Source organism: Papaver somniferum, unplaced genomic scaffold (genome assembly GCF_003573695.1).
Source record: "Papaver somniferum cultivar HN1 unplaced genomic scaffold, ASM357369v1 unplaced-scaffold_79, whole genome shotgun sequence".
Taxonomy (NCBI): domain Eukaryota; kingdom Viridiplantae; phylum Streptophyta; class Magnoliopsida; order Ranunculales; family Papaveraceae; genus Papaver; species Papaver somniferum.
Genome location: NW_020650859.1, coordinates 1,369,169 through 1,382,047, shown reverse-complemented (window position 1 = coordinate 1,382,047; position 12,879 = coordinate 1,369,169). Strand labels below are relative to the sequence as shown.

General features: G+C 36.4%; 3 protein-coding genes across 10 annotated transcripts; all 3 read left to right on the top strand.

Moving 5' to 3' along the window:
* Positions 1 to 5,072: 5,072 nt before the first annotated feature.
* On the top strand, positions 5,073 to 6,338 carry LOC113344616 (F-box protein CPR1-like). Its single transcript, XM_026588552.1, has one exon. It carries the CDS (start codon positions 5,073 to 5,075, stop codon positions 6,336 to 6,338), a length of 1,266 nt encoding a protein of 421 aa, XP_026444337.1.
* A 659-nt stretch (positions 6,339 to 6,997) lies between these two features.
* On the top strand, positions 6,998 to 10,055 carry LOC113344533 (SKP1-like protein 21). Of its 8 annotated transcripts, XM_026588487.1 has the most exons (4): positions 7,004 to 7,668; positions 8,348 to 9,329; positions 9,610 to 9,704; positions 9,821 to 10,055. In XM_026588487.1, the coding sequence occupies exons 2-3, from the start codon at positions 8,369 to 8,371 to the stop codon at positions 9,633 to 9,635; spliced, it is 987 nt and encodes a 328-aa protein (XP_026444272.1). In that variant the 5' UTR covers positions 7,004 to 7,668; positions 8,348 to 8,368; the 3' UTR covers positions 9,636 to 9,704; positions 9,821 to 10,055. The 8 variants fall into 8 exon arrangements, with proteins under 8 accessions (XP_026444266.1, XP_026444272.1, XP_026444265.1 ...); XM_026588481.1 differs by lacking the exons at positions 9,610 to 9,704; positions 9,821 to 10,055 and having other exon boundaries at positions 6,998 to 7,090; positions 8,348 to 9,603; XM_026588480.1 differs by lacking the exons at positions 9,610 to 9,704; positions 9,821 to 10,055 and having other exon boundaries at positions 8,348 to 9,603.
* A 292-nt stretch (positions 10,056 to 10,347) lies between these two features.
* Positions 10,348 to 11,364, top strand: LOC113344615 (SKP1-like protein 21). The gene has a single exon (XM_026588551.1). It carries the CDS (start codon positions 10,354 to 10,356, stop codon positions 11,362 to 11,364), a length of 1,011 nt encoding a protein of 336 aa, XP_026444336.1. The 5' UTR covers positions 10,348 to 10,353.
* Positions 11,365 to 12,879: the final 1,515 nt, after the last annotated feature.

Below are 12,879 nucleotides of genomic sequence, written 5' to 3'. Positions count from 1 at the left end.
AACTCGGTTTCATAAGAAGTCTCAAGTCTAATTGTTTTACTTCTCTTAAGCTTAACATCAACTTCATATTCCTTTAAAATAAGTTCTTACTATTTGAAAATAAATCTAGGGTATTAACAACACATATCTAACGAGGTACGGACTTAGAATAAACATGTTCAAAGAACTCAGCATCCCTAGATTCCGTAAAAATATTCACACCAAACTCAGAAAAAATCAAAACACAACCAAAAATCTATATGTAGAAGTATACTCAGCATACCCTATATGAAGACACAATCAACATTTTTGGTTTCAATCTAGTTCTTTTAGGAAGGGGAACTACAATCTTAGTCAAACACCTCCACACTTTGACGCATTCATAAGAAGCACATTTACCTTTCCATAAATCATATGGAGTTTCATTTGTTCCTTAAAAGGGTAATCTATTCAGGATATACTAGTTAAGAGAACTGCCTCGCCCCACAAGGCAGCATGTAATCCTGAACTAACAAACATGCCAATTTCATCTCCTTAAGGATACGATTGATATGTTGAAGGCCTCTAATTGGTTTTGAACTTCAAGTTTATGCATCTTAATGCTTCTAAGGAATCATCCTTATCCCTAAGCAAGTATACAAGATATACCTCATACAATCATCTACGGAAGTTATAAACTATATTTTACCGCAGTGGTTTTGGGTTGAACTCATATCAACTAGGCCTAAATGAATTAATTCTAAAGGCTTAGAATAACTCTGAACATTTGGGATAAAAGGTTTTATAGCATATTTTGATTCTTCACAGATTTCACTTTTGTGTTCAAAATCCAAACTAAATTTGAGTATGCAGTCCATGCTAGCCAGTTAATCATTGACTTATAATTTTACGGTTCCAAGTCTATCACGTAAAACAATCAATCACACAAAAAAAGCATAAGAATCAATTATGTTCACACCATCAGTTTTTCCGTTAAGCTTATATAGACCCAAAGTCCTATAACTCTTGCTTAAAAATCACCGCGTAGTTACAACAAGTTTTCCAGATTCAATTAAGATCATCAATCTTTTTCCATCTACAACATAACAATATACAAGATTCTCGCATATGCTCGGAACATATAAACTTCATTCAATGTGAGATTATTACAGATATGAGCTTCTGCTCGACCTTTTCTTTTTATGCAACCTCTATTGCAGATGAGTTACTCAAAAAGAGTTTCTCGACATCTCCTATCCTCTGATAGGAGGTGAACAGGTCTCTGTTTCAACAAACATGCTTGATGGCTCCAGAGTCTACCTACTGGTCTCTCATATTGCTTATTAGAATAACTCCCGACATCATGCCACTGAACTCGTTCTAGTTTGTTTCAACTAAATTAGCATTAACCTTCTATTTATTAAGGTTTTTATGTTGTCTACAATTTACTGTCGTGTGGCCAGGAACTTTACAAACATAACAATCAACCTTAATGAAAGTAATGTTGGATACAATTTTATGAAACATCCTTTGTTCTGAAGACTACGCTTATAGTTGTTTGATGTTCTCGAATTTGTCAATTTTTGAAGACTTGTGCACATTCATAGGCTCCTGGTATCCATGTCCCTTTCCAATTTCATGTCACAGTCTTCGTTTATACTTTGACCACAGACACAGTAATTTCCCAATCACCTAATATACCACATCTCACAAACCTTAGTTCCGAATCAGAAAATAAAATATGAGTTTTGAAGATAACATCTAGATCTACAAACTTCGTTTGAATCACCATATCAAAAAACTCATGGTTACCCCATAAAAACTACTTTAGTTAACAACAAATTTCTGCTCGTCAGACTTTTTCAGAAACGTTTCTCTGTTTTGTAAATATCAAAAAAATACTTTTACAACTCCATAAATTCTGAAACTTTGTGTGGTTAATTATGTGGATGTCTTCTACGTTATGTCAAAAGGGTTCACCGAAATTACTTTTAGGTTAAGAAATAAACTCGAAACTATACAGCTGACCAAAAATTCGTTTTTGTTTTTCACTCCACAATTAACATCCATCATTCACAAACAAACCAACCATTTTCGATTATCAAAATTTTTAATGTCTTAAGATTGTTGGGTGCAATAATCAAAAACAAGGAAAAAAATCAAGTAAGAAAAAGTTATTGATACTTATCTCATTTATAATGTAAGTGATCGACTTGATAAATGAACGAGCTCTCCAGATCTCCACAACAACAACAAGACAAGACTTTGGAAAAAACATAGTGAGTCACGTGTTCAACACGTTGTCCTTAAGACATCAGCGCCCGACTACACTCCAGAGTGATGCTATATCCGTCACAGGAAGGATATCTCAGGATAAAACACCCTACTACACTTACTACTAGCATATGTAGTAGATGCTCAACTTGAGCTTGGCAACTCTGAAAAAACCTTTAAGGAAAATCGCGAACGCATAAGAAAACAATATAAAATGTTATCCCTTGGGGGTCCCTCTAAAATATAGAGAAACCCCTTTCCCATAGATTTTACAAAAATAGTGAATTTCTCTATTAAATGAGATAATACAACTTAAAAAAGATGAACTCCTCGATGTGGGACTAAAAAGCTTATATAGTCTCTTAACACAACTAAAAATTGAAAACTCCATGGTTTGGGACTAATAAGTTTTTCATTCACAAAAGAAAACAATAAATTATAGTTTTTTATTAAAACCTTAAAATCATATATTATATTTAATTAATCGTTTTCCAACAACAATCACTTAAAAAAAACTATTATATCCATTTCAGGAAAAGTGATATTTTAATTATTATTTTTATTTAGCATATTTTTAGGGAAATATAAAAAAATAAAAGCACAACTTTTTTCAGAAGATTTTTGTTAGAGGGAGAGCGAAAACGAATCTGAGGAGAGCGAAAATCGTACTCGACTCAGTAACTCAGACCGATTCCAATTTTCTTTATGAGTTAGACTATATTAACCTTCGGAATACACAGATTCTTACCAGGTTTCCGAATTAAATTATTATATTCGCAACTTATCGTTCTTATATCACCATGATTCCATCATGCTGCTGCCACCCGTGAGTTCTCTATCAACATCTGAATTCAAATCTGTGTAGGACGTGAGACTAAAAACATTTCCATTGAGTCCAAAAAAGTTCCGCTAGATTACTCATGATGTATGTTCTTAAATCCCACTCATATACCTACAGATATTTGAATTCAGGATCAAAATTATTATTTTTCCAGGTTGTATATCCACTAATCAAGAGGTTGTGATGATACTCTCTTTTTAGGTTTAGCTCATTAAAAAAATATAACTTCAATTGATTTATGTATCTATCAGAAGGGTTCATCTAAATCCTTCCATTGAAATGTAACGAAAGCCATTACAGTAAGCATAAACAAAAATTTCTGATAACAAACTGAAAATAACAAAAACAAATACATTAACCAATGATTTCGATATCCTGGCCCGAGTAATAAAGAGATTTTCCAGAGCTTCTGTAATTGGTTCTTTATTAAATATCATTGATTGTTTAAGTATAATAATATATGGTGGTGCCAATAGCAATGGCCGGCAGCCAAAGTTGCCGCGAGCATGAGATAACCATGCTCTAGTCTAAATATTCTTCTTTTAAGTGTGGGAAGATGTGCCAACAAGGTTAATTTAGTCCGGCTCGTAAATATATTTGGGCTCCGTCCTAGTTATTAAGTCAAATACTATTTTTGTTTTTCTCGGATCGGTTTTTGCTCTCTCTTGAACAAAAATCTTTTCCCATGTAGTCAAATATATTCGGCTCACAACCGATACCGTCGAATAAGCCGAGTCTATGATTATGAGCTCAAACATGTATTCGGCGCAACATGATATCATATAAATAAGCCGATCATATACACTTGTAAAATTTATGAAAATAAGCCGATCCTATACACTTGTAAAATTTATGAAGTTTTAACAATGATATTTGGCGCAACCCTAATACTATCGAATAAGCCGAATCTAGACTTATGAGTTGAAACCTTTATTCGGCGCAAAACTAATACAACCATACAAGCCGATCATAAGAACATGCAAAAATTCTGAAATTCAAACAACAATTATTCGGCACAAAACTAATACTACCATACAAGACGATCCTACGCACATGCAAAATTTCTGAAATTCACAAAACATATTCGGCACAAAACTAACACCACCGAATAAGCCGATCCTAAATATAAGTCTCTGTGTCACTAAGTTCGGCTCAAAACGGGTTTCAGATATACGCCGAGCCGTTCATATGCACTTTCAGGGTTCAGCTTCAAGAACAGCTCGGCGCACATCTAAGATTTGTTTTGCGCCGAACCATACCCTGTAACCGCCGCAGAAACATGATTTTGACGAATTAAATCGACAAAACCAATCTAAAACATCAAATACGAGATGGGTTTGTAGAACTAACCTTCTTATTCTCATTTTCGGAGTTGGTTCTTCTTCAATCTCTTGTTCCGGTTGATTTTGTGGTTGATTTTGAGTTTGTTCTTCACTCTCTAAATCTTCTTCTTCTTCAATGGGTTGTTGAGTCGATCGATTTGAACGAGATACTGGCTTACGACGACCCATTATATAGATGAGTTTAATCGTCGACTAAATTTTCACGAATCGACGATTAAATTTCCGCGATGAAGAAAAAGAAAGAAAAGGGTGAATGAGTTCGGCTGTGGAGAGGAAGAAGAAGAAGGTGAATGAAACTGATTTTAGGTGTAGTTGATTATAGGTTTTGTATTAGGGTTAGGGATAGATTAGTAGTAATTTAAAGGATTTAAGGGCATATAGGTAATTGAACCACCTCATAGGGTACCCTTTATAAGGTCACCCAAGTTAGGACTAGTGCTTTGTATACCTAAGAAGATTTTGGTATGCCCAAAATGAGGGTTCTATAAAATGCCAACGTATTTATAAACTTGGCTTTCCGTCTCAGTCCATGTTGCAACTCTTCCGGACTATTTTTACTGCATCTTTCTCTATTTTCTTTAGCAGGTTCACCAATTGCCCAGGCCCAAGGTTCTCTCTATATATACCCGCCTTAGACTCTAGTCCACTTCGAGGACATGGAGTTTCCTTCAAACCCTAAATCCCCGATGCTTCGACAAAGAGGAGGAGCATTGTCAACCAGCAAGATTCCAGAAGAGTTGTGCCATGAAATCCTGTTAAGATCGCCAGTGAAATCCGTATTAAAATGTAAGTCTGTTTGTAAATCTTGGTTTTTCATGATATCAAACCCTAGTTTTGCTAAATTCCACCTCCAACGTAATAAAACCAGCAACTCTAGTAATAATATTAGGCTGTTGCTTGGAACTGGTGCTGATCTGCACTCTATAAGTTATGATTCGTTAGTTTCATCATTATCATCTGAGTCTGAGGAGATTGAAGATTCTGCTGTTATTAGGATGCCGTATCCATTCAGATTGGATATTAGTCGTGTTGCATTATTCGGTTCCTGTGATGGTCTGGTTTTTCTTTGGCTTTTGGATAATGCTGATTGTTTTTGTCCTCCTGAGAATGATGTTGGCTATTATACTGGTTGTTGTGGTTGTCGTAAGGACTTCTTGTGTATTTGGAACCCAGCCACCAGGGAATACAAGAAGATACCTCAATCACCAGATATAGATCTTCACTACAGCATCTGCATCTGTATGAATGGTGTTGCATATGATGGTAAGAATGACGATTACAAACTTGTAATCGGGATTTGTTGCTTAAAAACTGACTTGACTGGTCAAGTGCAGATCTTTTCGTTAAGATCAAATTCATGGCTAACTATTCATACACATTATCTTTTTACTTATTCTAATGGGCCAGAATGTGGTGTACTTGTTAATGGGAATCTTCATTGGTTAGCCAAAGGGGAATGTGGACTTTGCATAGTCTATTTGGATAACATCAGTGATCTGCCACCATTCAAAGAGATTCAACTACCAATTGTACCTAAATTGGAGTTTATTACTGCGGGAGTGTTGGAAGAGGGGTGCCTTTGTGTACTCGCTGATAATGGTGACAGTGGTCTTGCTCGTGTTGAAGTATGGGAAATGCAAGTTTATGGGGTTCGTGAATCCTGGATTAAACGTTATGCTATCGCAAATAAGACAATAACTACGTCATTTACGAATATAGGATCTTCTTGGAAAATTATGTGGTCTTTTAGGCACGGGAAGATTGTATTCCTGGATTCCTTTAGAGCAGTATTATATGATCCAAAGCATGGAACTGCCATGGAACAATATTTGGATAATTTGGCAGATTTTAAGTCAGAAGTTGATTTTATTGAGAGCTTAGTTTCACTCGATTCTGGTACATATTGGGGACAGAACGATTAGATCTGGAATCAATAGATTTGGATAATAGCTTTTACAGTTCAGGGTTTTTTTTTTTTTTTAGTTATATAACTTACTTTTATAGCATGCAATAAAGGATGGAATCCTATCTTAAATCCTTTTGCAACGCAGGTTCCTATTTTGGAAATTCTGTTTAGATTTTTGTAATTCATCTTTTATGGGATTTTTACAATGCAAGTTTATGTGCTTCGTGAGTCCTGGACTTAACGTAATGTTATCTCCAATAAGACAATAAGTAGGACACCATTAAGAATGGGAAAATTGTGATGTTGTGTTATATGATCCAAAACATGCAGTTCTGCTGATAAAATAGCAACGAGAACTGCAGTATCTTGTACTGCCATCTCCTCTGTGCAATGCAGTTTCCCTTCCCTTCTTGGTTCCAAGCTCCCATATCATTTAATTATTATCTCTTGAGGCATTTATGTGACTGGGAGGACTCTGATTTGAACAAACTACCCAAAGTTGAAGGGTTCATTCTGTGAGAACTGTTGACTACATTTTTCACTTACCCTTTGTTAGTGTCTGAGTTAGTTGACCGCTTAGTCAACTGCATTTTTTGGTCAAACCGTTAAGAGGATTAACGTCGGTTAGGTTAATAACAAACAATATCCTCCCTTCTTCCACTCTTTGTTCATCACGTTTTCTTTCGTAGTCTCTCTCACTCTCGGCGCTACAAAACCCAGTGGCCGGATTGAACCAGTCACGGAGGTCGAACAAACGGCACCTTACATGTAATTGACATATCTTCCACCTCCGGGTCAATTTCGTTTAATAATATACCCAATTCTATGATGGTTGTTTTTGTCATTCACTGAATCACTCTTGTTCTTGATTGTATGATACCTAAATGCCATATAAATTGTTTGTTTTATGTTTGAATTTGATTATCGTTCGTTTGAATTTGTTCAATTTCTGTTGTAACCCTTGTATTTTGCTTTATAATTGATACTGTTTGTGATATTGCCTGAGCTAGGTTGAGTTGATTACGATTAGTATCTATGAATTCCTCTCTTATTCTTGAAATACTGTTTAATTTGAGTATTGGGTTCGTCTAAATCTTGTTCTGCTGAGCATGGATTGAAGAATTTGTGTTGGCACGCGAACTGTTTCTGTTATTGCCTTACCTAAAAGTTAGACATAACTGGGTGGTACATTTGGTAAATGTTAAGACTAACTCAAGTTAAATGTTTTATCATGGTTATGGACCTATGGTTGTGGTGTTGGTGGTGAGGACTTCTTGTGTGTTTGGAACCCAACCACCGGGAGAATACAAGAAGATGCCTCAATCACCATATTCATATTTTCACAGGTATGTCTGCATATATATATGGTCTGGGTTATGAGGGTAAGAATGCTTATTACAAGTTTGAAATTGGGTATGTTCTGATGAGAATTAGTTGAGCACTTTTCTGGATGTCTTTTGGTTAGGAACTTTTCCTTTTTTCGTACTCCGTTGTTTTAAGCAAGGTCTACTAAAGGCGCTCCTGAAATTAATCTCAATTTTATCAGGATAATCCACTATGAAATCGACTATCTCAACAATTTTTCTCTTAAGTTGGAAATTGCTGCATACACAGAAATTGGTTTTTGTTTGCATTTTGATGTGTTCAGAAACTTAGATTGGCTATTTTGTAAGTATCCTAGTGTGAGTACCATGGTACTCAGGTCAATTTTTGCCGTTCTTCTGCCGCTTAATTCCATCATTATCATCCATAACTCTCCTACTTCAGCATGTCCTAGTCCTACCCCCTAGTTGACGACATTAGATGAGGGATGGTACTTTTGGTTGATCCTTTTCATAGACTTATTATGATATTTTCTGAAAACATGTATAATCAGATCAGGAATTCTATTTGTAGGCAGATTCCAGTAACTATCTAACCCTCTGGTTTTAGCATTGCATGAATTCTGATAGGTTTGAGAGAAACTTTAAAGTTGTGTATTCTCTGATTTTGAATAGGAAGAATAATTTTGCTTCAGTGGAACAGGCACATTGACGAACCACTGCTATGAAGTCCTACTTCTGGTTAGAAACTTATGATGGTTCGATCCAGCAAGTAGAAGAAGAGGTTGCTATGGTTATCCCAATGATTTGCAGAGAATTGTTTCAGAATAGCATGGGTTCAACAGAGAAGAGTGCTATTTCACTTCCCCAACGAGTCAACAATACAGATATATTAAGCTTAATACTCGAATATTGCCGGTTTCACCAAGTACAGGGTCGCTCTAATAAAGAGCGCAAATCTTTTGATGAAAAGTTCATCCGAATTGATACAGGAAGGTTATGTGAGTTGGCTGCTGCTGCTGACAGTTTAAAACTGAAACCTTTGGTTGATCTCACCTGCCGTGCACTTGCTCGGATGATTGAAGGGAAAACACCGGAGGAAATTCGTGAGACATTTCACATACCTGATGATCTCACGGAGGAGGAGAAGTTGGAGCCTTTAAGAAACACAACTGATGATTCACGAATCAGGCTGCTTAATCGACTTTATGCCAGAAAGAGGAAACAATTAAAGCAAAGAGAGAAGCAGAAGACTTCTGATGTTGAAGAAGAGCGGATGGACGCTGAATGCTCTGTCGACGATCTGTTGTCGTTTATCAATGAAGATTCAAAAGCGGGTAAAGCTCCTAAACATAAAAAGAGAAACCGTAAAAGGAAAGATCAGAAAAAAGAATCATGTACAAACAATGATAAAGACAAGAAGGAAGTTCCTCGTGCACTCCTAAACGGTGAAGTAAGCACCAGTTCTAGTCAGACTTCAGAATTCCAAGATTTAGCAGATGAATCAACTAGAATCGATTTCGATTATGACATTGATGATGATGAGCTAGACCCAGCGATGAAGGAAGAACTCGATAGGGAGGTGGAGGAATTCGCTAGGAGATTGAATTTAGATTGGACTGAGAGAATGCAGGAGGTCCTGTCATTAGCGCAAGAAGGAAGGCTTGCTCCCATCTCACAGAAAGGTAACAATTCCTTGACTAGACACCATACCCTAGTAGGTTAGACCAGCTGTATGGATACGACTTGAAAAGTGGCTACTGAAGAGTTCCACAAAAATAGAGGTCTCGATGCTGTTTTTTTTTTTTTTTTAGTTCTATTTTGATGCTGTTTTCAAACTTTCGTATGTGTTTTTCTTTTCTTTCAAAATATTCTTTATTTACATAGGAATGAAGTTTTGGTTCCAGACTGGAACCTATGTAATGTTCAGTGCTGATAGAAAATTTACAATTTTATTTCCGACAGAAAAAAAACAAAACAAACAGTCTTAGCTGTGGGACTATAGGTTGCTTTGCATGTATCCACCGCTCATCCTGACTGTAACACTAACCTTCTATCAGGCAAGTGATTAATGTTCTCAATTTTGAATCTACATTCCCAATGCTTCCATCGAAATTGAATGTGTATTATGCACCGCCCATGCTAATGTGTAAGTTTACATCCACTTCTTGGACAGATTGTGGCCACTCTACTCGCAATTGCTACCTCTTCTGCGCAATGCAGTTTCCTTGCAATTCTCGGTTCCACGTTCCTGGAACATTATTGTGGTTTTGCTGTAACTTTTGGTGGTAACAAATACAGGAAATATGAGATTCTAGCTTAGGAAATCAAAAATAAAAAATCAATTTTTTGGCATGACACAGTTGACACCCCAGATTCTTGACAACTTGACCACAAAAACCGTGTTTGACCGAAAATCAGCTAATCTATTGTTTTCCTACATCTAAATATTGGTCTTTCTTTTGTCAATCAACATTATCTTTTTTCGGTTCTTATAATGTCGTTATCATCAATAACTCTCAAACTTCAGCATGCCCGATTAGGAATTTGTTCTCTATTGGGAAAATTCTATTTCTAGGATGATTCCAATAAATATCTAAACCTATAAATAGGAGTGCGACCCTTTGGTTTTAGCATCGCATAAATTCTGATAGGTGTGAGAGAAATTCTAAAGTTGTCTGCTTTTCAATAACAAGGTTATATTTTTCTATGGAGTCTTACATCTGGTTACAAACTTGTGATGGTTCAATCCAGCAAGTAGAAGAAGAGGTTGCGCTGCTTATCCCAAAGGTTTACAGAGAAGTGTTTGAAAATAGCATGGGATCGACAAAGAAATATGCTATTTCACTTCCCCAACGAGTCAATACAAATACATTAAGATTAGTACTCGATTATTGCCGGTTTCACCTAGTATCAGGTCGCTCTGATAAACAGCCCAAATCTTTTGATGACAAGTTCATCAGAATTGATTCCGAAAGTTTATGTGAGTTGGCTGCCGCAGCTGACAGTTTACAACTGAGACCTTTGGTTCATCGCACCTGCCTAGAATTTGCTCGGATGATACAAGGGAAAACACCAGAGGAAATTCGTGAGAAATTTCACATACCTGATGATCTCACGAAGGAGGAGAAGTTGGAGGCTTTAAAAGGAGACATAGCTGATGACCCGCGAATCAGAATGCTCAATCGAATTTATGACAGAAAGAGGAACGCATTAAAGGAGAATAAAAAGCTGCACAAAATTGCTGATGAGGTTATAGAACAGCAGCAGGTGGACGAACGATCCATTGAGGATCTGTTGTCATTTATCAATGATGATTCAAAGGCGGTTAAAGCTCCTAAACGTAAGAAGAGAAACCCTCGTAAAAGGAAAGACGAGCTAAAAAACTCATGCAGAACCAATGGTAAAGACAACAAGAAAACTGATGCCACACTACCAAACGCTGAAATAAGCATCAGTTCAAGTCAGACATCAGAATTGCAAGATTTGGTAGATGACTTAACTAGAAACGTCGATTTTGATTTTGATGACATTGAGGAGAACGATGAGTTAGATCCTGTGATGAAGGAAGAAATCGATAGGGAGGTAGAGGAATTCGCAAGGAGATTGAATTTAGATTGGCCTGAGAGAATGCAGGAGATCCTCTCGTTAGGACAAGAAGGAACGCGTGCTCCCACTTCACAGAACGGAAACGGTTACTACCCTGCCCTAGTAGTCTAGATCATTTTCCCTATTTGTAATAAAATATCTTAGACTATCTCCCTCCATTCAACTTTCTTTCAGTAGCACTTTCATGTTTTGGATCACATAGTACGAAATAACACGCGCGTGAAATCCGCAAATCCTTCTTTTTTAATACTAAGAAAGAAATCTATTGGATACTGGAATTGGTTACACTATGCATGTCAGTATATAATGCCTCCACAATAAAATTTGGTTATACTTTATCCAACAACTAATCTGAAATATACGAGAACGTTTTTCCAGCTTATCAGCCGTTTTATGGAACTTTCTATTGATGATAGATTTGCAAGTCTGTAATGATGCTTGCTAAGAAAACTAATAATATCTAATATCAGTGCCTATGATTCCCATATGACCCTTTGGTACTCTCCATTAGCGGCTGCTACTACATTCTGAGCATCAACCTGAAATCTCACTTGTTGTAAGTTGAGTTTTTCCTCCCAAAATATTGCATTTTTCAGTCCATGTATCTCTGCTTGCTCAGCATCTAGGTATCCACATTCATGGATCCAACGTCCTTGTTCAAACTCATCCGCAGAATTGCGAAGTATTAGTCCCATTCTTGTATGGTTTACAAATAAAATAGTTTTGTATGAGGCTTCACAACATATAGGAGAAGTTAGTGCTCAGGAGGTATCCATTTATCATGTGTAGAATTATTGGAGTTGTTGCTTCTATCAATCCTGTGTGTTCTCGTCATACATGACCTTGTCATGTTATTTAGATATTGAATGCTATGGATTACTTTTATAGGATTTGGTTTCTTTTCATAAAAAACAGGATTTGGTTTCTTTTCATAAAAAAACATTTGAAGCACTCCTTCCATATTTCCCAACTAGCCTTTTCCATCTTAACTATCCAATCTTTATCCAGTTTAGTGAAGTCATTTGTGAAGTAATCCAATTGTCTACACTAGTATCAGCAGCCTCCATACTTCGTCTAGCTCCAGGATTGAAGTCCACAGAACACGGATAAATGGAAATTTCCATATTATGTGTTCAGTTGTCTCCACTACTTGATGACACAGACTGCAATATTCTCCACTAAAATGCATTACTCCGGCTCATGTGATCGCTTGATGGGATTATATCATTCATGTATTTCCATAGGAAAGTAATGATTCTACGCAAAGTTTCTAGATTCTAGAGCTTCTTCCATAGTGTTGCCATATTAGTATCGTAAGTCACAGCTGCACTGGTCATTATATCTACTAGTTTCTTGTAAGCATATTTGACAGAGAGCATTCCATTTCTCGGAAGTGTCCATATCAATCTATCTTTAGAGTTTTTCTTTACTCTTATATTTAAAATTTTCCTATCATCCTTAGGAGAGAAAAGCTGTTGTATTACTATGAATTTCCAAGATCTGTGTGTCTTGATCGATTAAATCTCTAACTGCCAGTTCAAAATTGTTAGAAATTGAGTTCAATCAAGACTTTGTGGTCTTTGACCTATAACAGGAAAGTGAGAGTTTGTTCTAGAAGGAACTAAA